The 27,186-nt window shown below is 47.9% G+C and overlaps 1 protein-coding gene across 1 annotated transcript in view; it reads left to right on the top strand.

Moving 5' to 3' along the window:
* Positions 1-84: 84 nt before the first annotated feature.
* LOC136749742 (cytoplasmic phosphatidylinositol transfer protein 1) overlaps positions 85-27,186 on the top strand; it is a 65,131-nt gene continuing 38,029 nt past the window's right edge. Inside the window, exon 1 of the mRNA XM_066704251.1 lies at positions 85-1,644. Within this exon, the coding sequence (XP_066560348.1) occupies positions 1,597-1,644 (48 nt within the window). The 5' untranslated portion in view covers positions 85-1,596. The remainder of the gene's footprint in view (positions 1,645-27,186) is intronic.

The raw sequence follows: 27,186 nt of genomic DNA, 5'->3' as shown, positions 1-27,186 counted from the left end.
ATTCATGTAGCGTACCGTGTCAATAAAATGTCATTAAACAGATGACCATTCATACGTGCATGATTTATGGTGGAGTTTTATTTGAGGGGTTAATTAACATCGATCTTTGTGACAACCAGCGACCAGAGCAGCAGGGAAACCCCCCCTCCATGTCTATATAATATTATTATTGGCGTGAGTTTCCATGCGCTGGATAGGACCTCACGAAGGAGGCGTGACGTCATCGGTCCGCGTCACGCGTTGTGCTGGTGAGCTGCGAAACACGTGCTGCCGCAAACTCGGGATTGTGTTCAAGCGAAATGCGCCGAGATAAGACTGAGACCGTGCGTACTGAAATGCACGCATTGTTGTATCATCTACTGCGTTGTACCAGAGTTCATTCCTCTATTTTGGTTTCACTGTAACGATGATGCAATAGGGTGGTTTCGGAATACAGAATAAACATTTCCTGTTGATGTCTCAATCAAGACTTTGCCCACATGCCATTGGGGTGAATTATAATAATGCAAGTTGCCTGACATAAAACTAAATTGAAGAAGCTGTAGTCTGAGATCCCTATTCTTTCTGGATGAGCAGAAAAGGCGTGGTTTCGGCCACTGCCACTGAGAACTGCAACCGTTAATCTCTTTATTTTTAAATGTTTTCTCCTGTGCCAAGTAATTTGTATCTTCTGGTCTTGTTTGTTCAAGTTCATGCGTCATATTCTGTGTTAGAAAATGATTCGCAATTCCAAGCAACTGAATGCAACGTGTGAGATTAAATGAAAACGAATGCAACTTAATAATAGCCATCATAATCAGGGACTGGCTACAAAAGAATATTTACAGAGTCCGAGGTGGCCACTGTTTCCACTGTATCTGGGAAACACGACTGGGGCCGATGGTCTGATCGTGTGCTTCCTGGCTGCAGTCGGTGGAAGTGTTTCTGCAGCCTGGGTGACAGACACGCACACACACTGCCTGGCTGTGGCGGTGATGTAAAAGCACAGGGCTGCACAGGGATACACACCGAGCCTCCCGGCCGCCGCTCCTGTCCGTGCTGTAGACGCGGCGCAGCGAGCCCGGCTCCTGTCCGGGACACCGTGCTCTGCAATGTGCAGCTGACACTTCACGACGGAAGCTCGTCTGGTCCTATCTGTGCGGTTGTTCCGGCACCTTGTGGCACAGCGCCAGGGTGTTTTGGTGAAGCTGCCAATTGCGAGTCATCCCTTGCTCTCTTTTGTCCAGTCCCGTCCGGTGTGAACGCGGGATGCGGTGTGAGACCGGTTCGTGATCGCGGATGCCGGCTGTGTCTCTGTGCTCTGTTGAGATCGACCTGCTCTGAAGTTGCGGGAGAGCACTTTCACAGGACGTCTTTCTTTCTTTCTTTTTTTTGGGGGGGGGGTGTGCTTTTTTCATCATTGTTAATCATCCTGCCTCGACACAGCAACTCCGAGACGGTGCCGCTTCATGGCCAGCATCGCCAGTCCGTTTCACCAGGCAGTGTAGATTGGGGTGGGGGGTGGGCGACTGATCGGAAGCGAAGAATAAATCCACATTTACTGGTGAAACTTTGCACACTTTGACGCCGGAGGGGAGTTAAACACATCACAGGAATATGTTGCTGAAAGAGTACAGAATCTGCATGCCGCTAACGGTGGAAGAGGTAAGTTTTATTATTATTATTATTATTATTGCAATTATGGTTAGGAATGTCGTTTTCTGCTGTTGCTTTGGAATCCGTTCACAAACCCTACATCATAATGTGAAAACCTTCCCTGGTGTTAGTTGAGGATGTTGCGCTCTGTATCAGGCGCGGATGTGAAGCGTCGGCTCGGTGCTGTTCAGCTGCAGCTTTTGTGCAGCCCGTGTCTGCGCAGACCTGACCCCGCTTATTAATTGCGATCATTAGGCAGCAGGAGGAGAGAGAGACGTAAACAGCATCGGGGTATGCGAGGGCTTGTCAAATCTGCACAGGGGTGCTAAAGGCTCTTTCATAACGGTGCTGTAAACGCTCTCGGTGTCCGGCTCTGCTGTGCACCGGTCTTTGTTGAGTGATGCAGAGAAATATACAAGCTGGTTTAAAGCAGTGGAGGAGGCAAGCCAGGGTCCCGTCTGCACCCCGAACCACGCAGGGCGTCCCGGGTGACATTCACCCACAGACCAAATTACAAAGCTGATTGCTGTGCCCTTATCACCAGGATCACGGGGGAAATGTCCTCCCACTCCCACCCTTAGACTGCACAGACAAGATGAAAAGAGCAGGGTCTGATCGTACGTTTATTGCAAGAGTACAAAAGCAAAGAAAAGACAAACTTAAGAATGTGGCATTTTCCCTTTATGGGTGGTATAATATATATCGATCTGGTCAAGAATGGCTTCCTCTGTGTCGTGACGGAAACACGAGGTGGCGCTGTTGTCGCTTCCACTGTTTGCCAGAATGGGGGATTTTCCCCAAATTGGGGGGATTTTTAAGTGCCCAGGGGGACATTTGGGGGCAACATTTGTATGGGGAGAAATCTGGCGGGATAATTTTCAACCTCACTTTGTTTCAAATTTTGGGGGGAAAATATGTGATTTGGGGAATTTTTTGGACCAGTTTGGCGGGAAATTATGGAGAGGACCTGGCAACACTGTGGTCACTTCTTGCTGCAGTGCACATGTGCCGTGTCCTACAGGACATCCGTGTATACGTCTCATTCTGTACCTGTGTTATAAACAGTATGATGTATGTGTATGATGGGTTATACGTGCATATTATATATTTTGTTGGGGAAATGCCTATGTTAAACAATGTGTTTAAGTGTCTCTTAACTGTCTCTGACAAATATCCAAGAAGTCAGCTGCTCAGCACTTCCTCACGTTTCCTCAGAGATAGCAGCCGAGGAGGTGTCTGTCAGTGTGAGTGGATGCGCTGCTTGGCCTGTTGTGCGATTCTTTTTGAGGAACGGTTCCTCTCCTGGTGTCGGACACTTTCCTCTAATGGTCTTAGTCTACCAGGTCTGCGTATTGGCAGTTACCAAACGGCCACCGAGAGGAAAGCCCCCTGCGAGATGTGCACTGCTGCCCATCCACACAATCTTCTGAGCTCAAAAGTGAAAGACAGTCACACAAACGCTTAACGTGGTGTGAAGGACTGCAGACTCTTCCTCCGGTGCCCAGGTGATAGAACCGACATGTGCATCATCAGAGTGGTTTCACCTGATTGCGGTGACACTAATTGAATAATCGTAGCCACTGTCCTGGGGGATCGAGTGTTTCAGAGCTACAAGAACATTGCTGACAATTTGCCATACAATCCCCACGTATGTCATGTCTTTGCACCATCCTCACAGCACACAGGTACCGTAAGGTCTGAGAAACATTTACATAGTGTATGCCTGGACACCCACACTTCTATGCCCATGATCCCAGGCTGTGGAGTATGGTGCTTTCTTGTTTGATTGTAGCTTTTTCTAATTGCTTGTGTCTAATTGGCACGCTGGGCCTAGTGGCTCTGTGGGTCTAGTGCTGGTGACACCGTGCAGAACCCAGGATGGCACAGATGTGGATGGATGCCGTGCGGGCTGTTCAACTAGATTTATTCTCTCATGTGTGCACAGTATTTACCGCAGTGTTATATATTGCAGCGGCTCTTTAAAAACACTACAGTAGTTTTCCAATGTTGTTACGATTTGCCTACATTGCCTGCAGTTAGGACTGGCTCCCTCGACACACAGTAATCCTTGGGCACAGAACTGAGTGTTGTCTCCGGACCGTGTGGTTGTGGCTGCAGCGTGCCGCACCGCCGAGGGTTGTGCAGTTGTGCAGGTGTTTATTCATGCGGCGCTGGCACTGGCCTCAGCACTGGAGCGCTTAATCAATGCGCTGCACTCGTTCTCAGCTCGTTCATTTTCTGGCTGCCAAAGATCAATGAGCGCTTGCGTGTGTCTTTATTTGTCTGAATTCTTATCAGTAAAAGGCTGAGTCAGCGGCAGCTCTTGCATCGACGGGAACAGACATCACAGGCTGGGCGCGGCGACGGGTGGAGCCCCCTGCGGCCGGGCGGCAACACTCTGGCTGGAGTCTGGGCTCCTGTCACTGACCGGACTGATCGCTCCTCAGATAGTCCTCATCCCAGTGAAGCCGAATTCCACGAAAGACACTTCTGTCCTTTCTTAGTTTACCAGGAAGCAGCACAGAGGCAGGGATGCATCAGTTAATTGATTTCATGTCAAGTTGGGCAGGGTGAGGAATTGGCATTGGCCCCCCAATCGAAGTGAGAAAACATGTCAAGATGGGCGAAATGAATAACGGTGTTCTGTTGACCGTTCATTCCGTTTCTTAGATTAATACTTCCTTTCTAATTGAGGGGGAAAAGAGAACAATGCACAAGTTCGAAAACGTGCAGCGCCGCCCCAGTGTCGGTCCGCCTGTGTGTGCTTCCCCCGGCCCGAGTAACGCCTGGACACTCCTCTCGCTGTTGGCTGTTGTTTCCTCCGATGGTCTGCTGGCGCGGGAGGCGATCGTTCACACGCGTAACTCATGACAGCACTGCCTTAACGGGCTTTATCGCCACGGCGCACATTGACCAGCAAGCTCGCCTGCCTTTTGATGCTGTGAGTGGCTGCTTCCTGTCAAAACAAGTAGAAGGAAAAGGGAGGCCATAATGTGTTGTCTACTCGAGCCAAGTTTCCTCCTGCAGACACAGGCATGTCAGTGAGACACACACACACACACACACACACACACACACACACAAACTCACTGTGGAGAAGGTCACAGCAAGAGAGAGACAGAGAGAGCACTGTTCCTGGGTGGGTAGGTCTGGGTACGACAAGAAAAAAACAAAAACGCAAAACAGCAACAGTAAAATCAACCAACAAGCCCAAAGCCTATTGATTCATCATGTGTTTGTGTGTTAGGTTGCCAGGCGCTGTTCTTGTGTACTTCCTGAATCACTGAGCTACTTTGGAGGGAGAGAGGGAAAACAAAACATGGGTTTCACGTGTTTGGGAGACATATTGTGTCCAGCTGTGGTAAAGTTCCCTTTGAAGTTGCAGTGAGTCAGCACAGTGCAGGAGGAACGCAGTCTGCCAGAGTGGACGCACGCTCGAGCCACAGGAATGAGTTGACACTCTCGGGCAGGCCTTTAGTCAGAGGATTTGAGGGCGCTGGTCTGTGTTTTGCGCAGGATTAGGCGTGTGCCGTGCGCGAGGACACCCCCGAGAAGTAACCCGGCTAGCCACCGGTATTTATCCAAATCGCTTACAAATATCAACTCGTTTGGTCCTCTCCGGTTGGAGCCTCAAGATCGCTTTTGGACTCGAGAAGTTTGAACGAGAATAGAGGATATTTTAACTGTTGACTTTTAACTTACAACTTACAACTTTAACTTTAACTTACAAACAAATTTCCATTTGTGTGTTTGGGTGGAGCTTTTCCAGATCAGCAGGGACACACGCACCCGGGGACACAAATGGAAATTGGGCTTCAAGGCATTCAAAACGGAAAACAGGAGACACTACTTCACACAGAGAGTCGTCACAATCTGAACACACTCCCCAGCGATGTGGTAGATGCTGAAAATTTGGGAACATTTAAAAATAGACTGGATAGTATCCTTGGATCACTAAGTTATTAATGGACACCAAATGAGAACGATGGGTCAAATGGCCTCCTCTCGATTGTAAACTTTATGTTCTAACTTTTTCTTTGGCAGAAAACAAATCCCAGCTTTAAATGTTATATATATAACCGGAAAATCTTGAGTGGAAAATACTCTCATTTAAAACCAAACCATCAGCAGGCACCGCTGAAATGAATTGATATGTCTGCGATTCGCTTCCGATGGTTATGGAAACCCCTGCGTCTCAGAGAGTGTGACTCATGACTGGCCTTTACAAGAGCTCGAAAAAAAACAACATTACTGTCACCGCACATTTTTTGATTATGTTTAATAAAGCCTCTTAATGTTTGAATCATTGCATTACTGTGTCACCACGTCCGCCTGCTCCCACCACAGAACAGCTCCTTGACTCGATATCATATATATAAATATATATAAATGTAACTGTGTGTGCTATCTATTTATTTATTATCTACAATCATCACAGGATTACCATCGCAGCTAGCACTTTGTCGAGGTCTATAATGAAATACTTCTTGTAGGAGCACGTTTCCATTTCTCTAGCAGTCCAGATGGTTGGCCTTGGCTCCGGAGGAGGAATGACGAGGCAGAGATATGGGTGTGAGGGAACACAGCCTGTGGGCTGACTCCAGCCAAAGAGTCCCACAAGCGAACAAGACTCAAGCGAGGTACCCAATACTACAGTAAATTGACAGATGTGTGTCCAGGTAGCCCCGTCATAGCTGGCGTAACTTCTCCCTGGCGTAACTCGATGCTATAGGCAGCCTTTAACTTTCCACTGACCCCAGCAGGTCATGCAGATCCGGTTTCAAGTGCTAAATCCCACCGCACCAGGGGGGAACTGTCGAGTTTCCATTCGCTCTCTATCACGCTTGCTGTCGGTGGGGGAGAAGCTGCGCAGGTGACCGTGATTGAAGACGGCCGCTGTCTCTCTGGACTAGACTGGACCGGACCGGACATGACGGCGGGTCACATGATCCAACAGGGCGCCCCCACAGGGAGTCCCTCTACGTGAGAGATGTGTCCGGCCCAGGCGAGAGGTTCTCATGAAAACGATCGTCCCAGAGCTGCAGGCGCTAATTGGGTTTAATTGACGTTAGCTTCCAGAGTGGTTACGGGCTGGGCAGTGCTGGTGTCGGGCCCACACTCTCCTCCCTCCTCCGTCAGTTAAAGAGGATCAGTCACGCGTTTGGGGGGCAGAAAGTATCCTGGGAAAATCATGAGCCAGCCATCAGCGCATAACTACTTTAAGCATAATCCTTTTGATTACACACTGTGCAGTCCCTCACCCCTCCGGCTGACTCTCATTGTGTCATTCCGGTCCTGCCCTAGTTGTCGAAGCTATGCTGTAAGTTTTGTATCGTGTGTTTTTCAGTTTTTTGTCTCATAAAAGCATCGGGGTTCGTGCGATTGACTTTAGAGGCCGCTCTGATTCGTGCAGCTGTGTTTCAAAAAATGCTGTTTCCAATCGATCCTCATCTGGTCTCTCCCTCTCCGGGGTCAGAGAGTGAACCTGCCCCCTAAATTAAGGTAAAGGGAGTAAATAGACCCATGGCCGATAAGTGTGTGGTCCATTTACCAGCACCTTTATATGTTTACACCTGTGCAGCATAAGTTGAGTTATAAAGTGCTCCATAAATATATCAGGATCCTCTGATATAAAAGGGTTTAACAGCTGGTTTCCCGGACCTGGATTAGCACGAGTCCTGGACTGGAATCGCTCGTGCTAGTCTGGGCCTGTGAGCCCTAGCAGCCGGTGTCACACATCTCAATGAGCGCGGGCTTTGACTGTCTACCTAAAATAACAGGGGCTGATCAAAGACTGGGTTATAATCCAGGTCTGTGAAAACAGCCAGATGAGTTTTCTAAGACCGACTAAGAGTTTCCGACTGGTTTTGTCTGTGCAGAGCTGCGTTTGTCCCTCTTCGTGAAGAGTTATTGGTATTGTGGGAGAATCCCTTCACACCTGCTTGTATGTGTTGTGTTTACTTGTGATCTCCGTCGATGCTTCAGTGTCCTCTTGACCGCGGCGGGCCTTTTCCTTGAGTTGAACCCTGTGTGGAAAGTCTCGGAGGGTGCGACCGTGTCTCAGCTCTCTCTCTCGACAAACCTTTACAGACAGAAAGGATCGGTGGACGGATGCAGAGAAATATCTATATTTTGTTATAGTAGTAGTGAAACTCTGTAGTTTCACAGAGCTAATCATCTGTAATTGACCCACTTTTTTATTTAAACACAGCTTTTTGCTTTCAGGAAGGGAATAAAACCCCGAAAGCTTAATTTTATGTTATTTTTACACACGGGTTGGATTAGTGCCAAATATCCCTACTCTTAAATGTGAACTATTTTTAGTGTCGCCGCTTAACAGCCACTATTGTTATTATGTTTCCACAGCAACGCGTTCCAACACGCTGTAGACAACAGCCTAAAGGTTGCCATTGAAAACAGATCCACGATCATTAAAATAAGAGCTCAACAGGTGGCCACCGCTGAGCTCTGGAGAATTAAAAATAGCCAATACTATGGTAAATTGATGAAAGGGTTAAAGACGGTCGGGGTTTGTTTACAATCCTCTTACACTTGTTTTTCCTCTCTGTCTTACAGCCTGGGAAAAAATCAACAAAAAGGCAACTCATCTTTTTATTCACCTTTTTTTATGATCACTTATTTTGTTTGTTATTTCCCAAGCCAAGGCTCCCATGTCTCTGTGAGTTATTTAATGCCCGAGCACAACCAATCTTATCAATCAATCAGCCAGTATTTATTTGTATGGCGCCCTTCCCAGGGTAGCCACAGAGTGCTTTACAGATTGATAAACAGACAACAAGATAAACCATAAACAATTGATAAAATAAAATAAACCAGAACCAGAACTCCCTTCAGGCGAATTTGTAATTTATTTTGTATTGCCTGGTGGTTCCAGATATCTAGGGTTATGCAAAAGAAGGGGAAAAGGGAAACAAGCACACCACCTGCCTTTGCACTGGGAAGGAATTTACTTGCGTTGATTTTAATTTGCAGAAGGCTACAAACCCTCAACTTTGCATGTGTTTTGTCTGTGTTTACTACACTGGGGATTACAGATGCCTTGATTTACTTGACGTGAAACACACACACATACACACACACTCTCATGCACATGCACACACACACACACACACACTCTCTCACACACACACACTCTCTCCCCCACACACACACACTCACATACACATACACACACACACACACACACACTCTCACATACACACACACTCTCATGCACACACACACACACACACACACTCTCTCCCCCACACACACACACACACACACACATACACACTCACACACACACACACACACACACACTCTCGCACACACACACACACACACTCTCACATACACACACACACACATACACACACACACACACTCTCACATACACACACACACACATACACACACACACACACACACACTCTCACATACACACACACACACACACTCTCACACACACACTCTCTCACACACACACACACACACACACAGTACAGCATGAATGAATCCTGCAGGGATCCTGTTTTTTTGTGTTTGAATCATTGTCTTGAGAGCAATGAGAGCGGATATTAAGCTGAATCATTTGTCGTGCTGTGGCGATGTCGTGTCTGTGGTATAGGCAGCATTGTTAGCCATGATGGTTGGGGGGGCACACACCTGAAGGAGATGCGAAATCGCCCGCGCTCTGCTGGAGATGACACAGATTGTCCTCGTGGCAAAGAGGGCCTGAAGCAATTTGCATTCGATTAAAATTGAATTCTGTTATTGTGGCCCCAGTGATGTGAGCCGCGGGGTCCTGGTGGGTTGTGAGGGTGGAGGGGGCTGTGTGTGAGAGTGTTGTGCATAGCTTGCCCTGCGAGGAATCTCTACTTTTGATATTCAAACCACAGCCAGGCATCTTCATCCGAATCGTTCTTCCTGCTTCGTGTTTCATGCTTTTATGGTTATGCAAGAGGAGCAGGGAAAGGCAGAGGGGCTATTATCAGCAAGGAGGAACAGAGTGGGCTGCCTCATCCATATTCATTCCTCTCCTGCAGACACAGCGCTGCGTGGTGGGGGGGCAGCACACTTTGACGGATTGGCCTGGAGTGCGTCGAGGGGCCGCGTGTTCAATAGGAGAGCGCTGCCAGTGGGAGAGACAAGAGCAGGAGATCCATGTCTCTCGATAGCGAGCCTCCTGGACTGCGAGACCGGCACCCACACGCCCAATAAGCCAGCCTGGTGTTTCTTTTGCCAGAGCCCTTCTGCTGTCCCCTCCCCTGTTCCTCCCACGTGGACGTCGTTGGCTCGCCAATTCAGTGCTGTTGGACTCCTGAGCTTTGAGCAGGAGGCCCTGGGGGGGGGGCAGGGGGTGCTAGGGATCGCAGGGAGGTGGTTGGTTTTTATTTTTTTTATTCTGTTTGTCTATTTCATTACACAACTTTGTATGTGGCACGTAGGAGAAGACCCCCACCGAGTCCTCTGCCATTTCCAGGCCCGCCATCGACCCTCCAGCAGGCTGGGGGGGTGGGGGTTAGTTTAACAGCACGGCTTCAATAGAAAAGATCTCTGTAAATAACTTTGCGTTGCGTAACTGGCAAGCATGCAGTTGTCGGCTAAAAAAGAATATTCACACATCTTCTTCTGAAACAATGCTATGTGATGATTCTTTTAGGTGACTAAGATGTGTTGATTAAGCTGTAGCCAGTGGGCGTTCAGGAATGGAGTCTGGGGAATTCAGCCTGGAGAGATCGGTAATAATTTCAGCTTTGATTTAAGAGGAGTGTGTAACCTTACTAAAGTCCCCAATTCACAAAGCACAGCAAGGGTCCAGTCCTGAATATCAGCGCAGGGCCATGGAGAACCGTGCCAGCCGTTTGTCCTCAAGCTGTCGGTTAACCTGCCTCACTGACGGTATATCTGAGCCCTTTGAGGACGGGCAATTAATTAAATAGACCATCAACTGCTGGGTAATCCGGCCCGTGTGTGTCGCGCATGTTGACAAATCCCATCCTCATTAACACCAACACACGATGTGCCCCCTGCACTTCCTTGATCCACTCGGAGATAACGGGCACGGATAATAATCTCACCACGAGAGTGACACGAGGGTGACCAGCCGGCATATTTGACGTCTAATTGAAAGGAATGAGGTTTTGATCTGCAGTCGGGAGTCGGGAAATGAAATATTGAATTCCTATATACATATTTATATTCTTACTAGGCCAGGCACGCTGCTGATTATGGATATAATTACTTTACTTCATGTTTGACCCGAATCCCGCCACTTAAAAGTGACCTCTTCTCACTCTGTGTCGGTGGTTTTGTGTGGCCGTGGCTGTCGTGCCGTGGCTGTCGTGCCGGGGCGGCGTGTGGCTCATGATGCGAACGCCCGGCCGCTCTGTCAGGGACACGCTGTTGCATCTAATCCCCGTGTTCTGCCGCTGGAAACCGTCGGCGTGCCTGACAGCCCGACTCTCTGAAGAAAAGGGCAGGTCGATCTTCTAAAGAGCTGTCCTTTTCCTTTAAAGACAAATAAATAAATAAAAATGTTCTTGTACAAAAATAAAGATCTGGGGCCCTTTCAAAGCTCCTGTTTGGGCCCATTGTGCGCGATCCCACTTATCTCTCGCCAAAGTGTTCAATAATGTATCGCACGCCGCCTGGAATAGCTCCCAGATACACCGGCCGACCCTTCACTCTGTTTGTAGTGTAAAAGACAGCAGAAAGAGATGTAATATCTTGTACCGTTTTTCTTTTAATAGTTCTCCGGGTGGGGGGGTGGGGGGAGAGCAGGGTTGCTAGGCGCTGAGTAACGACTTTAAATGCTTAAAGCAGCTCTTGTTGAAGAGTAGGTATAAGAAAGAATGGGTTCATACCTCTCTTACTGGCAGGATAATCACGTCTCCTTCTCTCGATGCTGTAATAGGCCAGATCCATTCTCTAACTGCACAATTACCCCCTCCGCCACGCATGTGTCTTGAATTTATAATCAGCCGGGTCAGGATTCTGTTCAGGGCCGGGCGTCGGGGTTATTGCTGACAGGCATATGTAAACATGTTTGCTCTGATAACTTATATAAGCCTATATCCTTCTTTCCTTGCCCGAGGGAGCGTAAAAGGAAAGGAGCTGGATCACGGATATCAGAAGCTCTTAGGGTGACTCACTCGGATGTGATCCTAATCGGTGAGAATCTCGGGGGCGTCTCTTCATCTCCGCCGATGATGATGATGTATATCTCGTATATCTCTGCGCAACGCCTCAGGCAAGGAGGTGAGGGGTGGCCAGTGTCACTCGGGCAGTACAGCAAGAAAGCATTGAGTTTTGCGGTTATAATGACAGTCAATCAATCCATAAACTGATCATCCGCTATGTATCGTGTCCGGTCCATTTCCACATCAGATCGTGCAGCTGTACAGAGTCCATCCACCCATCCATCCATCCATGTTCAAAACCGCTTATCCTGGTGAGGGTCGCGGGGAAGCCGGAGCCGATAGCTGTGCAGAGTCTTTCTCTGAAATACGTTTAACATATAACAGGACACTTCCTAGGCCTTTACAGCACTGCAGACCTTTCGTATGCATCAGCCTAAGAGGTATGTTTTCCTAAAAAGCTTCACTAGACAAAACCTGACCTTTTGCTCAGTTCTGTGGAATGTGATTTAAAAGAACAGGATGGTGCGGCTCTGTCTCTCCCCAGTGTTGATGACTTCTGAGCAAATGACCCAGCTGGACCGTGTACAGGTAGTTAACAGAAATGAGGGATAGACAGTGCATGGCCTTCATTGCAGGGGTTAGTGCTGAGAGAGACAAGCTGACACGTGACCCCGGGCTGCAGCGCTCTCTTCCCCAGCTCAGGGGGCATCCAGGCGGGGACACACAGAGCTATCATGGCAGCAGAGACGGAGGCAGGACACAGAGCGCAATCACGAAGCGACTGCATCTCACAGTCCTGGTCTGAAACACCCTCGAGGACAAGAAGCCGCATCTCCTGCCTTCAGAGGGAGTATCGAGGACATTTGGCACGATGATGCGATGGACCTGTATCTGGGTGCACTTGGCGTAAAACTGGCAACTGGCGGCTAAGAGACGCCTGTGAGGCAGGAGTAATTCATACTGAAGTGCACCTGCCAGCGGGGCTCGCGCCATCACAGGGGGGCTGGGGAGGCTAATGCAAAAAGAAAGGAAACATTTTAACGTCTCTTCCTATTTCTTTATTCTTTCGCAGCTCTATATTTCATACACAAGCCCTGTGGAAGAACGCCTGCAGAACAGCGTGACTAAACCAGAACAGTGTGGAAACGAACACACTGGAGATGCTTGGCTTCCTAAATTCGAGCTTGTTTGATTATTGTGATTATTATCATTATTATATAGTTATATATTTCAGTACCAAACATAAAATAACAGAATTTAATAAAGTAAAATAACTCAATTACTGCTCAAATCTTTTGCGGATGGCCTTTATTTATTCGTTTTTTGTTTTTTCTGACTTCGAAGGGCCGGTTTTCAAACAGGTTAAAAGTATTGGATTATACCTCCAGTTAATCGATGCTGGGGTGTCTCCCCATCCTAATGAGTTTTTCTTTTCCCTCACCACAGAGAGAGAGAGAGGGAGAGAGAGAGCGGGGGAGAGGGAGGGAGAGGGAGGGAGAGGGAGAGAGAGAGGGATGGGGAGAGGAAGCAGGAGAGAACGAGGAAGAGATAGAGAAAAAGAGAGAGGGATAGCGCTCATCCTTTGTGATGTTTATGAGGCGTTTGTGAGACGCATATTCCCCTCTGTCCAGCTGCGCGCTTTCTTTCATTAGACATCTCCGAGTCGGTCATAAAAACCATATTAACGGTTGCAAAAATAATATAGCACTTCCTCACAAGTCCTGCAATATGAACTCGGTCGCGCGGTCATAAATTATTTGTACGCCGCACTAAAATTTTACAGCTTTGCCAAACATAATTTATTGAAGGGAATCTTTGTAGATCAGCCTGGGGGTTTGAGAGCAAGAGAGGCGCTTGTTAATTTAAATTAGGTACAATGGCAACGTGGGTTCAGTCTGCGCATCCTTTTTATTTAGCAGAATCTGAAAGGCTTATTCCTCCTGTGCCATCATTCCCAGTGATAAATGTAAGTCTCTGAAGTTCGGGGGGCTTTGTGTTGAACTTCCAGCTTGGACTGGAACAGCTACCAACAGGCTTTGAACTTCCAGGACTGGAGTGGCGCAGGGTTTGCAGGGGAGAGATGATTCTGTGCCCAGCGCTGTAGCACTGGGTCTGCCATCTGCAGGTCCGAGGCACAGAGCCAGACCAGTCTCCAGCCCCTGACAACAGAGCGAGGAAGATATTCAGTTCACAAAACAGTTTTGGGTTCGATACACTTTGTTTCCAGTCCAGCGCAGCCCTGTTCTCTCTGTGCCCTGGCCCCGGCCTGGCAGAGAGGAGCCGATTGTTCCCGCTGGGATGGCACGGTGCCCAGACCGGACTGCAGCCCGACGGTCCTGGTCTGGGACATGGAGGCGGGCATGCAAAAGACTGCGGATTGCAAGAGAGAGGGCCCCCGGACCTTCTCTCAGAGGGCGGAGAGCGGTGAAAGGGAACAGCAGGAAACTGAGGACAAAGCTTGGGAGGACAGTTGTGAACATTTATGGAAATCTTTTTGCCCCCTGCAACAGTTATGTGGATTTAATTATTATAATTATAATTTGTTCTAATTTAATGGGTTTTAATGCCACTGGTACTGTCTCGATATTTTTAAAACATCTTTCCAGAAATGTTGTTAAAGTTCTCTTTTGTGTTTCACGAGAAACGTGTCCTCGGGCCATAAGGGGGAATTAAAGCCATTTCTCTTGAGCGACTCAAATTGTCCCCGAGCAGAAGCAGAGAGAGAGCAGGTCTCTAATGTCATGAGTGACCAGCCGGCGCAGGGCAGTGAGAACTGGGCTCAGCTCTTGGGGGACACATGTCTGCCACGCAGGGTGTAACTGGGGGCAGGAGATTAGCTTGGCTTCTCAATAAAAATGCATCTTCACAGCAGCTCCTTCTCCCTCATATCGCCAAGAGATGTAGCTGATCTCCCAAGTTGATATCAGAGAGAATTGAGAATTGACTGAGGTAAACTGGTTTGGGAATCTGTGAATTGGCTTTCCTAGTTCCCAGTGCTGAGACTGAATATTAACATCTTAAAATCAGCTGTTTAAGACGTGTTTCTGGGGAGGCTGGTGGTGTGGGGGTGTCGGGTTTAATTTTCCAATCCTGTCTGTGAAATGTGAGCGGTAAATCACAATTGATTACCTCTCCAGATCACCACTGTTTTTAAACACCTCGTGACTTCACTTTCAGGAAGAAAAGTTGTTGTTTTTTCCTCCCACATTGAGGTGTGGTGTTTTATCATGGTGGGATTTACCGTTGGCTTAATTGACCACTTCCGAATGCACTGGCTTTTAACCGCCTCTACTGGAGCCTATAATATCCCCCGCCTTTTGCATTAGTGGTTACTTACAACCACCCGCCCACCACCCCCTCACACGCCCACACATATAACTGGATTTGGAGTCCATTAGTTCTACCCTGGACTCTCTTGGGCCGCAGCTCTCCACACGCCAGGAGAGACACCGGGCGTGCGTCCCACTGAGACTCAGACAGGTGCATGTTATACATGTGCCACGTGTGTACAGGACATTACAGGAAGAGCTTCAAAGCATGGTGGTGCCCGAGTTGTTTGATTCACAAAGTGTGGGAAGGCAGCGTCACAACAGCCCCTCTGTGTGGACCGGCGATTCAGACCGAGGGAAAGGTTGCTCAAGAGGGAAGGCGAGTCCAACCTGTTTTGCAGTTGTAAAAAATCTAAAATAAAGCGTGGCGTAAATCAATCAAGCTGCAATTAGCCGTGAGGCCAATTGGGGCCATTGATTCTTCCTGAGCGGATCAGGAGGCCCTTGCCCTGTGCTTTATTCCTTTATATTAAACCAGCGTCCTGACCATGTACACGCTCCCCAGGGAAAGTCCCTTGCTGTTGCACTCACTTCCCTGTAAATCTGAATTATAAATCAATAACTATCTGTGCGTTGGCTTCAAGACGTTTTTGAGGACTTCCTCCTGTGACTCATCTGTTATTGAGGAGCGCGATGGGTGCTGCTGACCTCTGACCTCTCTGTCAGACGCAGGGCCAAGGCTCCAGAATTCGGTTGTAACCTGTCCTTCAGCTGCGATGTGAGTGTTTCGGTCCTGAACGAGTCACTGTCCATCTCCTGACCTACGCGGCGAGGTCACGGGGGGCTGTGTCTGTGCGACGGGGGGTCTCCTACAGATGAAAGGCAAGGATGTGCGTGTGTGTTGAGCGAGGACTGCGGCTAATGAGTCAGATCTGAGATCCGTTAAATGCAAGTCACAGGGCGGCTCCGGCTTGTACGCTGGAGACACGGCGGCCGCGTCTCGCTGACGGTCGCGGTCATGTGACTGTTACTGTGCGTCTCAGGAGGCGCTGCCCAGGGATTTTGCAGAACAGGCCTATCAGTGTTTCACTAATATCCAAACAAGCCAGGCTTACATAATGTGTTACGGCTGCCTCCTGTGTTTTCAACTCCTCTTTTTGTGGCAGAAAGATCAGAGGCGGGGAGAGAGGCCCTGTTCTCGCTGCTGCCTGGTTGTCTGTTAAGAGATATCGTTTGATATTGCTTCATCTCTTATTCTTTCTGCATCCTGAAAGCCTGGTTTGGGAGGGATGGACAAAGGCACTAGAGACTTCTCCTCTCTCGCACTCATGTCTCGAGCAGCCTGTGATCTGTTTGCGGGCGGGAAGGTTAGAGCGGACGCCCGAGAGGATCTGACAGCCCCAGCGTTGTTTTGCTTGCAAGTTGCAGGAAGCCGTGACAAGGACGGTGAGTCTTTATTTTAGCGGCACTGTAGCACCGATCGGCTCCACTGACAGACAGCAGAAGCAGGCGCTCGGGGACAGACGGGGTTCGGCACCGCTACAGGGAAGGGGGACCCTTGGCACTGGTGGCACAATGGGATGGGCATTGAAATGCGACCCTGGGGAACGTGCTTCAGAAACCCGTGACACCAAAAGCTCATCCTGAATTTTAAAAGTGTAGTAAACCACTCAAAAACTAGGTTACAACCATAGTAAAACTGTTACTAGTGCAAAAATCCTACGGTAAATGTACCAGGGCAAACTTGCATAAGTGCCCCTTCTGACTTTACTCTCCAGCCATCGCTCCAGCTCACGAATATCAATACAGACTTTCCGTTCTGGAAGGTAGTCTGCCCAAGGACTTAAAAAAAAAATATATATATATATATGTATTTTGGAAATTAGGCTTTACAGAGCAATTTTATTTGATGCTGTGGCTGCTTTGTGGCTTTAATTAAATAAGTGGTGTGTTGGTTGCTGAAGATATGTATGTGGATAAGGCAGCAAACCTGTTTCCAATCATTCTGACATTGCATTTAAATGCACACACACACACGCACACACACACACACACACACACACACACACACACACACACACACACACACACACACACACACAGCTCTTTCAAACAAAGACATAATGTACTCATCTCAACATTTAGGAAAGAGGAGTCACGCCAGCCTATATCGCTGAACAGAAATATCTCATCATATTTTCATACAGACAAGGTTCTTCAGAATCGAGACCAGAAAAAACCCTTTCAACCAGAGAAACATGCAAATCCGCCCCTATCAGCACCTTTCTGCCTCCCTTTAAAATAATCTCCTAAAACAAACTCCCCTGGGAGTGCAGGGAGGGGCCGTGGATGACAGCACACTTCGCTCAGGGTGTTTTGCGGCTTTGTCATCTAGGAATGATGGCCCCTCTGCTCAGTGTGGTTGCTGCTTGCTGTGTTTCTCCCTCTTCTTTGCTGTGGCCCTTGTGTGTCCCGCCCTCTGTGGCCCTGGTTCCAGTCCGTCCCCGCACCCCCCCTGCCTGACAGAAGAGACAGGTCTCCCCCCTGCCCGACTCCCTTCGTGGAAACGGGAGTTTTTGCAGCGATCATCGCCTCTGGCGTCACGTGAGCGAATTTAGAAACCGCAGATGTCAGCTGCGGCCAGCTGCACCCGGTCGCCACCCCATGGATCAGCCATTGTGTCCTGGACAAAGAGGCCCACGTGCCCAAGCCCAGGGACAGAGGGTGGGCGAGGGGCTGGGCGGCAGAGGGCAGCTGTGCAGTAATCTAATAATAACAATCTATAATCTATAACACACTAACAAACCATCACAATCGGCCGTCCTCTCCATCCCAATCCGCCTGCTGTTTGCTATGGATCTTCTCAGTCTGATGTGATGTTGCTAATCTAATTCCCAAACCACCACCAAAGTCATCCATTGCATCCTGTCACTGAGATGATGTCCATCCTCCTGGTTCCTCTGAGCTCAGCTGGGCTGCGGTCGATATAGAACTGCAACTGAAAGAGATCGGAAACAAAATCAGATCTCAGAGGCTGACTTTCGGTGTTATTGCAGGCACTAGCTTCTCTGCCGTTATATAACTGTGGGTTTAACCGGAAGACAGAGGAAGGTCATGCAAAAGTTGCCTGATCAGCTGTCACTGTGTCCTGACTCTGTCTCGTGCGTGTGACCTGCCAGTCTGTGTTATATCTGAAAGCTGCAACTTTCCGCTGCCATTTCTGCTCCTTCCACATCACGAGTCCCGCGGTGGGTGGGGAGGGTGAGGAAGACGGTTTGCACAGCTTTGATAACCCAACCGCACACACACCATGCACAGCCAGGCAATGACCTCTCACAGGAAGGGCAAGCTTCACATGGAGGGAATGAAAACCACCCTCAGTAGAGTGACATGTATCGCGACCCCTGCATCTCCTGTGACCCCCACACTCATCAAGCTAGTTCAGAGACCAATGTAAACATGTTGCCTCCGAACACACCAAAAAGTGCAGCGATTTGGAGCTGAATTATTTATGTATTTTCCCCACAAAGGAGAAGCAGTCAATGTATGTTTGTATTCCACTTTTCAGGGCAATGAGATATCTAGCTGATAACCTCCTCCCTTCTGAGCATCAAAGCCCGTGCTGTTTGTACAAGAACCAGACCTCCACCCACACGTCTCTGACCTGAGGGATCTCCCCTCCTGGTATCGCTCGACGGTAAACAGGCGTCTCATGTCGGTGTCTCCGTTTCCCAGCCGTCTGAAGCAGCAAAGGAATGAAGATCGTTTCGTTCTTAACTCTAGAACGCCACATCTGCAGGCATGGAGGTTTTGCATTTCGGGTCATGACTACATGCGGTTCAGAGAGCGGACATGGAGGCCAGCGTGGAGCAGAACTGGAGGGGAGAAAGAAAGCGTAATTGAGGGAAGAAATGCTCAGGTCCCGGGGCTAAAAAAGTGAGTGTCACTGAGAGAATTCACTCTGTTTCATGATGGTGCTGCGCTGACAGACCAAAGGATGACAACTAGGACGTCTTTTACACACATATCTCCCAAGCTGCCCCCTCACCCCTCAGACCCCCTGTTGAGAGACAGGTCGGAGCCCCCAGGCCACAGAGAGCAGTCGGCGGCTATAAATAGGGACGCAGGCTTGTCGACGGCCGTCTGTCATGGTGTTACGAAGCGCGTGGCTGTGGGGAGGGGGGCGGCCGACCTGTGTTTACCCATGTTTTTCCAGTCGTTCTAGGAAATTTTCCATCAGCTGTGCAAGCTTTCAGCGTTTATTTACCTCTGTGTGCCTGGCAGGAAGGGAGGCAGGGAGGGAGAGAGGGAGAGAGGGGCAGGGTTTGAAATGAAAGCTGGTGTTCAAAGGGCATTGCGGGGGTAGGGGGGGAATGGATTTAGGTCACTACTAACCCCAGAGTTGCCCCAGCATGTGGAGTCTGACAAGGAATGCCCTGAGTTAGCGAGGAGCTTGGGGGGGGCCTGCTCCGGCATCGCAGTTTAATGGATCAGGGTCTCGTTGCCGTGGCAAAGGGAAGCAGACGGGAAAACATGTAGGAGAGAAAGACCCTCGTGTGTGGGGCGGCTGACTGCGCGGCTCAGATTCTCCTAGTGAGCATTTGACAGTGTTTCAGCTTTACTACCAGGTGTAACTCAATCTGTTAGTGAGCTCCTCCCCCGGCTCGTGATGGGTTTCTCTTTTTATCCACCAGTGCTCATGATCTGCAGATAAACATAGATCTCTACAGTTATATTATTAGTATGATTGTGGTCATGACTCTTGTTATGCACGGTCTTGTCTTTGTGTATGTGTGGCGCCTGCAAACATCTATCATTGCGTCCTTAACCGGATGGAAAACATCTTCCCTAGAAGAATGTGAAGGACGTGTGTGTTCTTAAAATAGGAGCCGCGTGCGTCTGCGTCCCGATGCCTGCGTCGACGTCGGCTGATGTCATCCGGCATTTCGATAACCTGATTGTGTCAGATTAACTCTTCTCTTCAGATGATGTGATAAGATAAAAAGTGCTCGGCTAGCGACCGCCACGCGATGTGGCGACGTTCCACCTTGGGGTCTAGTGCCGAGTATTTACACGTGTGATATGTTGGACGTGTGATGTCTGTGTTTCACACGCTTGCCTTAGCAGGAGTGTGTGCTGTAAACACATCGCTGAGACATGCGCACTCTGAGGTAGCAGCAGCAGCAAAGACCTGCTTCCTGTGGCCTCGGCGTAGGCGGCAGACATTTGCGTTTCAGTCCTGTAGTGAGATTCGGAGAGGTCAGACAGTGTATACAATGGATGCCCTGCTGTACAAACACGGCCCCCGTAGTCACTGTCCCATTTCTTCCTGCTGGGCCGCTGTGTTTATGGAATGAGGGCGTGCGTCTAAATATTTTGTAGAAAGTTTGTCTTCTTGTAACGTCTCCTTCGTGTAGAGATATTGTCCCGTTCCCTTCTTCAGTTTTCCGGATGCTTCCCGGACGCTTCCTCGCCACGTACGTGTGATGTTTGTAAAACATAATCCAAACAGTTTGATCACGGAGGTCGTCGTGACTTAATGTTGAACAAGTCGACCATAGTATGCCATGGGAAAACTACAGTAAAGTGCAGGACAGCGAAGTGAGAACATAGTGAAGCACGCAGAGGTGTAGTATACACTCACCTAAAGGATTATAAGGAACACCATACTAATACTGTGTTTGACCCCCTTTCGCCTTCAGAACTGCCTTAATTCTACATGGCATTGATTCAACAAGGTGCTGAAAGCATTCTTTAGAAATGTTGGCCCATATTGATAGGATAGCATCTTGCAGTTGATGGAGATTTGTGGGATGCACATCCAGGGCACGAAGCTCCCGTTCCCCCACATCCCAAAGATGCTCTATTGGGTTGAGATCTGGTGACTGTGGGGGCCAGTTTAGTACAGTGAACTCATTGTCATGTTCAAGAAACCAATTTGAAATGATTGGACCTTTGTGACATGGTGCATTATCCTGCTGGAAGTAGCCATCAGAGGATGGGTACATGGTGGTCATAAAGGGATGGACATGGTCAGAAACAATGCTCAGGTAGGCCGTGGCATTTAAACGATGCCCAATTGGCACTAAGGGGCCTAAAGTGTGCCAAGAAAACATCCCCCACACCATTACACCACCACCACCAGCCTGCACAGTGGTAAAAAGGCATGATGGATCCATGTTCTCATTCTGTTTACGCCAAATTCTGACTCTACCATCTGAATGTCTCAACAGAAATCGAGACTCATCAGACCAGGCAACATTTTTCCAGTCTTCAACTGTCCAATTTTGGTGAGCTTGTGCAAATTGTAGCCTCTTTTTCCGATTTGTAGTGGAGATGAGTGGTACCCGGTGGGGTCTTCTGCTGTTGTAGCCCATCCGCCTCAAGGTTGTACGTGTTGTGGCTTCACAAATGCTTTGCTGCATACCTCGGTTGTAACGAGTGGTTATTTCAGTCAAAGTTGCTCTTCTATCAGCTTGAATGAGTCGGCCCATTCTCCTCTGACCTCTAGCATCAACAAGGCATTTTCGCCCACAGGACTGCCGCATACTGGATGTTTTTCCCTTTTCACACCATTCTTTGTAAACCCTAGAAATGGTTGTGCGTGAAAATCCCAGTAACTGAGCAGATTGTGAAATACTCAGACCGGCCCGTCTGGCACCAACAACCATGCCACGCTCAAAATTGCTTAAATCACCTTTCTTTCCCATTCAGACATTCAGTTTGGAGTTCAGGAGATTGTCTTGACCAGGACCACACCCCTAAATGCATTGAAGCAACTGCCATGTGATTGGTTGGTTAGATAATTGCATTAATGAGAAATTGAACAGGTGTTCCTAATAATCCTTTAGGTGAGTGTAGTTTAGTTAACTATAGTAAAAAGCACAGAAAACAATGGCAAAGCAAAGTACACAGAGGGTCTAACATGGAAAGACACAATTCACATTTACTGTTTTCATTTGATCATTTTGTTGACAGGTGTTGACAGTTTCAATTCTGTTGATGGCCTTTCACCCAGTTGATGGCCTTTCACCCTTTGACCTGGAAGTACTTTCCTTTGGTATCCATACATTGTTTACAAGTGGTTGCCGGGGAAAAACCTATGCCAAGAGCATGACCGTCAAGGACAACCGACATGTGTGGTACAGAAGATCAAACTGGAGCTGAACCACTGGATGGTACAATACAGAACCGTGTGGAAACAAACAGTTAAGCACTTATTTGTAGTGCAGAAACAGCCACGGGGGAGGAAATCCTACCGATGCTTTGGAGAGAGGAATGCTGATTTTGGCTTCGCTGATCACCACAAGCACAAACACTGTGGTTGTCTTTTTCACTCCGGGGGATTTCTGTGGGCTCCTTCTTCAATAGGTACCTGCTGCAGAAAGAGCGGGGGGAGAAAGGGATACATTAGCACAATGAAGTGATGAATTATTTCAATTAGCTAATTAAGAGTGAGCTAACCGGCGCGGTGAGGAGTTGAGTCATACAGGAATGCCAGCGTTCAGCTGAGGAGAGGTGTGCTACTCATACGAGCTGTGAATGTAAAGTAGACGTCAGCGAGGATAATTACAGGGCACCGTATGGCCCGTCTCGGCGGTTCACTCTGAACCTCGCTGTGGACTCCTCTGGAGCTCGCAATAAAACCGGGCTTCCTGTCCTTTATATCCTTGGGTGTTTGTGCTGCAGTGTTTCGAAGCCCTATGAATTACTTGAGAGACAGAGAAGAATGCTTGGAAGTGATTCAATAACAGTCAAGGGGGAAACAGATACAGCCAAACGCAGTGAAAGGTAAAAAACTGGGACAGGGGAAATAGGTGAAGATTTGCTCGGGGGCCAGGAGTGATTTGACAGCTGTATAATGCTGTCTGCTTGCAGGTTTTAATCTGAGAAGAAATGAATAAATATTTCTGCACATGTATATCTCTAGCTCAACAGAAAACAGAAACATGTTTATGTTTAAGGTCCTGCTGAGCGCGGCGACGGAGGGGCGTCTCTAAACGTGAGGCTCTTTGTCCTGCAATTGCTCACCGCGTTTACAGACAAAACATACCTAACAGAGGTTTCCAAATGCCTCACTACATTACAGAGAACAGCTATGGCTTTTAACATCGGTCGGGCCCTCGGAGAGACCTGAGGTTTTCCCGCCCACTTGGTGCAGAGAGACAGCCAGTGGGTCTGTGTTCCCTTCTCGCTTTAGTTTTTCTGTCTAATGAAGAGCCCCCAGTAGAAGTAGGGGCAGCCCTTTGTGCGGAAATGGTTTAAACTTTTTTAGAAGGGGGGCCTTTTGCCTACTGAAAGCCATCTTATTCCCCCCCTGTGGACGCATGGCCGTGTCCCATTTTGCTGAAAAGAAAGGGGCTGAAAAAAAGCCTCACTGCAAGGCTGAGTGTTAAGAGATTTTATTCAGAGTCATTACACATCCTCCGCCGCACAGCAATTAGCGCAGAGAGAATTTGCATTTCTCTCTTGGTTAATTGTTTCCGGACTTGAGGCGGACAATTACGGCGCACAGAGGAGAGAAAAAGAAAACGGTAAAAAAGGAGAAGCACACCCTGCGGAGAGGGGGCAGCTGCGGTGAGGGGCTCCTGCTAGTAGACGAACAGAAGAAGGGATTCTGTGGAGCAGCGGAGAGGACGTGGCGTGGGAAACGAGCGAGCTGGCACAGAGTCCAGCGCAGCCCCCCCTAATGTTATCCTGGCTCGGTTTGCTTGGCAGCACAATGGACACAAGAAATTGTGCCCAGCTGCTTCTCAGCTCCCAGCTTCCACTGCTGGAGTCCAGATTGTGAGGTGTGGGTAGTGCTGCCACACGTGGCCCTCAAACCTGACCTGGAGGCACCAGTTTGCAGTTTTACTCCCCCATTGCACAAACGTCTCTGTGAAATGACTCTTGTGTGCTCTTGCTCTGTTTTTGGGTTTTGGCAGTTGAGAGGTCAACTAGACACACACACACACACACACACGCACACACACACACACACACGCAGACACGCACGCATTACAGTTGGCCTGCAGGTTAGGTGAACAGTGCAGCTTGGGTAGTGGCCTTGATCGTACCCCCGGTGATTTGAGTACATTGTGCTGCCAGTCAGGATTTTCTGGCAGCTCTTACCGAGGAGAGATGACATGTTCGTCAGCTGCACTTTAGGCACGACCGAACAATGCAAAGCTCTTCAGGACTCAACGGTGAAGCAATTTCTTTTTATTATTTTTTTTGTACGTGTCTTTTGTGTGAGAAATACAAAAGGTGGATATTCTTGGATAAATGGCAACACCTGGAACACGAAAAGTCGTCAGACTTGTTTTTCAGTATGTTTCGCCTCCATATAAATAAATAAATCACTATTATTATTCATGTTGTTGTTGTTGTTGTTGCTGCTGTGACTGTTCTGTCCATCATCGATATCGTGTTCGTTTGGCATGCCTGCTTTACCCAGTCCAATCTTACAGTAATCCAAACCCAACATTTGGAGTCCCTCTGCCTTAGTTCTGACTTCTATCCGAAGAGCAAAAAAACTGAAAACCCCAAAGACAATAGACGATGGCAGAGGACTGGCTGCATTGCCCGCTTTAAAATGATATGGTTTCGCCCCTGGAGGGCCCTGTACCTATGTTCTGCGGCCCTCTGAAGCGTATCTATGCTGAAACTTTCCGGGAGGGGTGTGCCTGTTCATCTTGTCTTTTTAATAAAGCTGATAGTGTGTAAAGCGCCGCTGGGAGAACACCTCCCAGACCTGGCCGCCCTGTTCCTGCCGTGGCATCCATCCCCCGCTGAGCGCTCCGTGTCGCATTACCTTAATTAAAACTATTTGTCAGAGAGAATGAATAATTAATCTCCTCAAGAGAAGCAACAGATGTCAGAGGAAGAAAAAGACGTTTTCCAATTACTCCTTTATCGCCTCGTCACAAACGCTGTGTTTTCCGACTTCCAAGAGGTTGCTTGTAAATATAAATTGCATTTCGAGTTTATTGATCCCTGGGTGTCCCATTAATCTGGCAATCACCAGATGCAAATGCTTTTTAGTCCTGGCAAATGGTAAATCGCAACTGTCGCGTTTGACACACAGCTGCATGCATTTGCCACAGCTCGGTCCTGTACATAGCTTGTGCATTTTGAGGGCACTATTGCCAACACAGTACTAACATCTAATAAGTTCAAGTTGCTGTTCGCTTGTGTAGCTGAAGAGTCCCATTCCCTCTGAGCGATGTATTGTGATGACCCAGGGCCAAGCTGGGCTGAGGTTATAGGGGCCAGTCTGGGCTTGGGTCACATGGGACACGAGGGCGGTGTTTGTCAACAGTGGCATCATTCACAATTATTAATTGTGTCTTGGCAACAGGAGCAACTTTCTAAGTATAGAAAGTATATTATATTAGTCTATATTACAGGTGTCATCTACTCACAGCTGGTGGCTGGTGGCAAATATAATAAAAATAAAAACAAGAGTTTTGCACTGTAGGAAGAACTTTTTGTTCTAATTAAGCTGATATATGGCTCTCAATCTGACACGCCTAAGGCCTGTAGTGTATTTTATTATCATTATATGCTCTTTAAATAACTTTCCTTTACTCTCACACACACACACACACACACACATATATATATATATATATATATATATATATATATATATATTTGTCTGCCTGTGACAGCAATGGGCTGGAGAGACAGTGAGAGTGACAGGCACACAGAAATGTAACATGACAGAACCAGTGTGGGGGGTTTAAATGGAGCTCCCTGTTACACCTGTATATGTCAGATTACATCATAAGAACCTGGTTAGAAAGTTAACTTGAGATAATGATTCATGTTCTTCAATTAGATTATACGTTTTGTAATCAACTGTAGGGAGAGAAATTGGCTTGAACTGCTGCTTTAATCCACACACAACGACGCCACATAAGAACATAAGAAAGTTTACAAACGAGAGGAGGCCATTCGACCCATCATTCTCATTTAGTGTCCATTAATAACTAAGTGATCCAAGGATACCATCCAGTCTATTTTTAAATGTTCCCAAACTTTCAGCTTCTACCACATCGCTGGGGAGTTTGTTCAGATTGTGACGCCTCTCTGTGTGAAGAAGTGTCTCCTGTTTTCCGTTTTGAATGCCTTGAAGCCCAATTTCCATTTGTGTCCCCGGGTGCGTGTGTCCCTGCTGATCTGGAAAAGCTCCTCTGGTTTGATGTGGTCGATGCCTTTCATGATTTTGAAGACTTGAATCAAGTCCCCACAGACAAGCTTCTATAGCAATCTCTTTCTTTAACCTTTCCAAGCCTAACACACACCTACTAAACATACAGTTTTGCCAGCATTACAACAACACATACTTTGAGTGTGAATCCTGATTGTCCTATTTGTCCTGATATTCAGAGTTGTGTTCTTCTGGTAGGAATATTTTATTGATTTAATTTTATTTCTGTGTGCCTGTTGCACAGTGCACCCCAAGGTACAAAACATTTCAATGGTGAGTTTTATGAATAATGTAATACAATGTAGCACTGATGTCATACGATGGGTTTCAGTGAAAAGTGTTTCCTTTCTACAAGGCAGTGCTGTTTTCACAGTTCAGAATACACTGAATATTTGAAGTTTATGGAAGGTCGGTAATTTATTCTTATTTGTTTATTGTATTTTTATTCTCATGCATGACTTCCTTGGCATACCTGTTCAAGTCTGAGGCCTTGTCGATTATGTACTCTGTGGGATATACTGTTCTATATGATGCCTTCCAGAATTCTCTTTATGGATGAATGAATGAATAAGTCTTTATCAATGGAATCTTGTGCAGTTGAACACTCCCAGCATGCCTTGCAGGATCGTGTGCACATGAAGCGCAGGTCAGAGGGTACATGAAGTCCATTAAACCATTTGCTCACTCACGTCACTCTTCCGGCCCCCGGGTCTGAAATGATGCATGTAATGAAATGTGCACCAATGCCTAATTTCTCTTTAGTTTTTTTTCCTTTCTCTTAAATGTCAGTTAAGGCTGTCGAAGTGGGAAGCAGTAAGCGTCCGTGGCCCTGGATAATTGAAATCTTTCTGCGGGGCCAGGAGAGCTGGCAGGGCGGCTGTCAGCACCCTTCTCTGTCATTACCCTTCCAGCAGCTCGCAGAGAAAAGCAATCACTCGAA

The sequence above is a fragment of the Amia ocellicauda genome, chromosome 5 (genome assembly GCF_036373705.1).
Source record: "Amia ocellicauda isolate fAmiCal2 chromosome 5, fAmiCal2.hap1, whole genome shotgun sequence".
In the NCBI taxonomy this organism is placed as follows: domain Eukaryota; kingdom Metazoa; phylum Chordata; class Actinopteri; order Amiiformes; family Amiidae; genus Amia; species Amia ocellicauda.
Note: the sequence above shows the minus strand (reverse complement) of the source record. Positions and strands in the feature narration are given on the sequence as shown.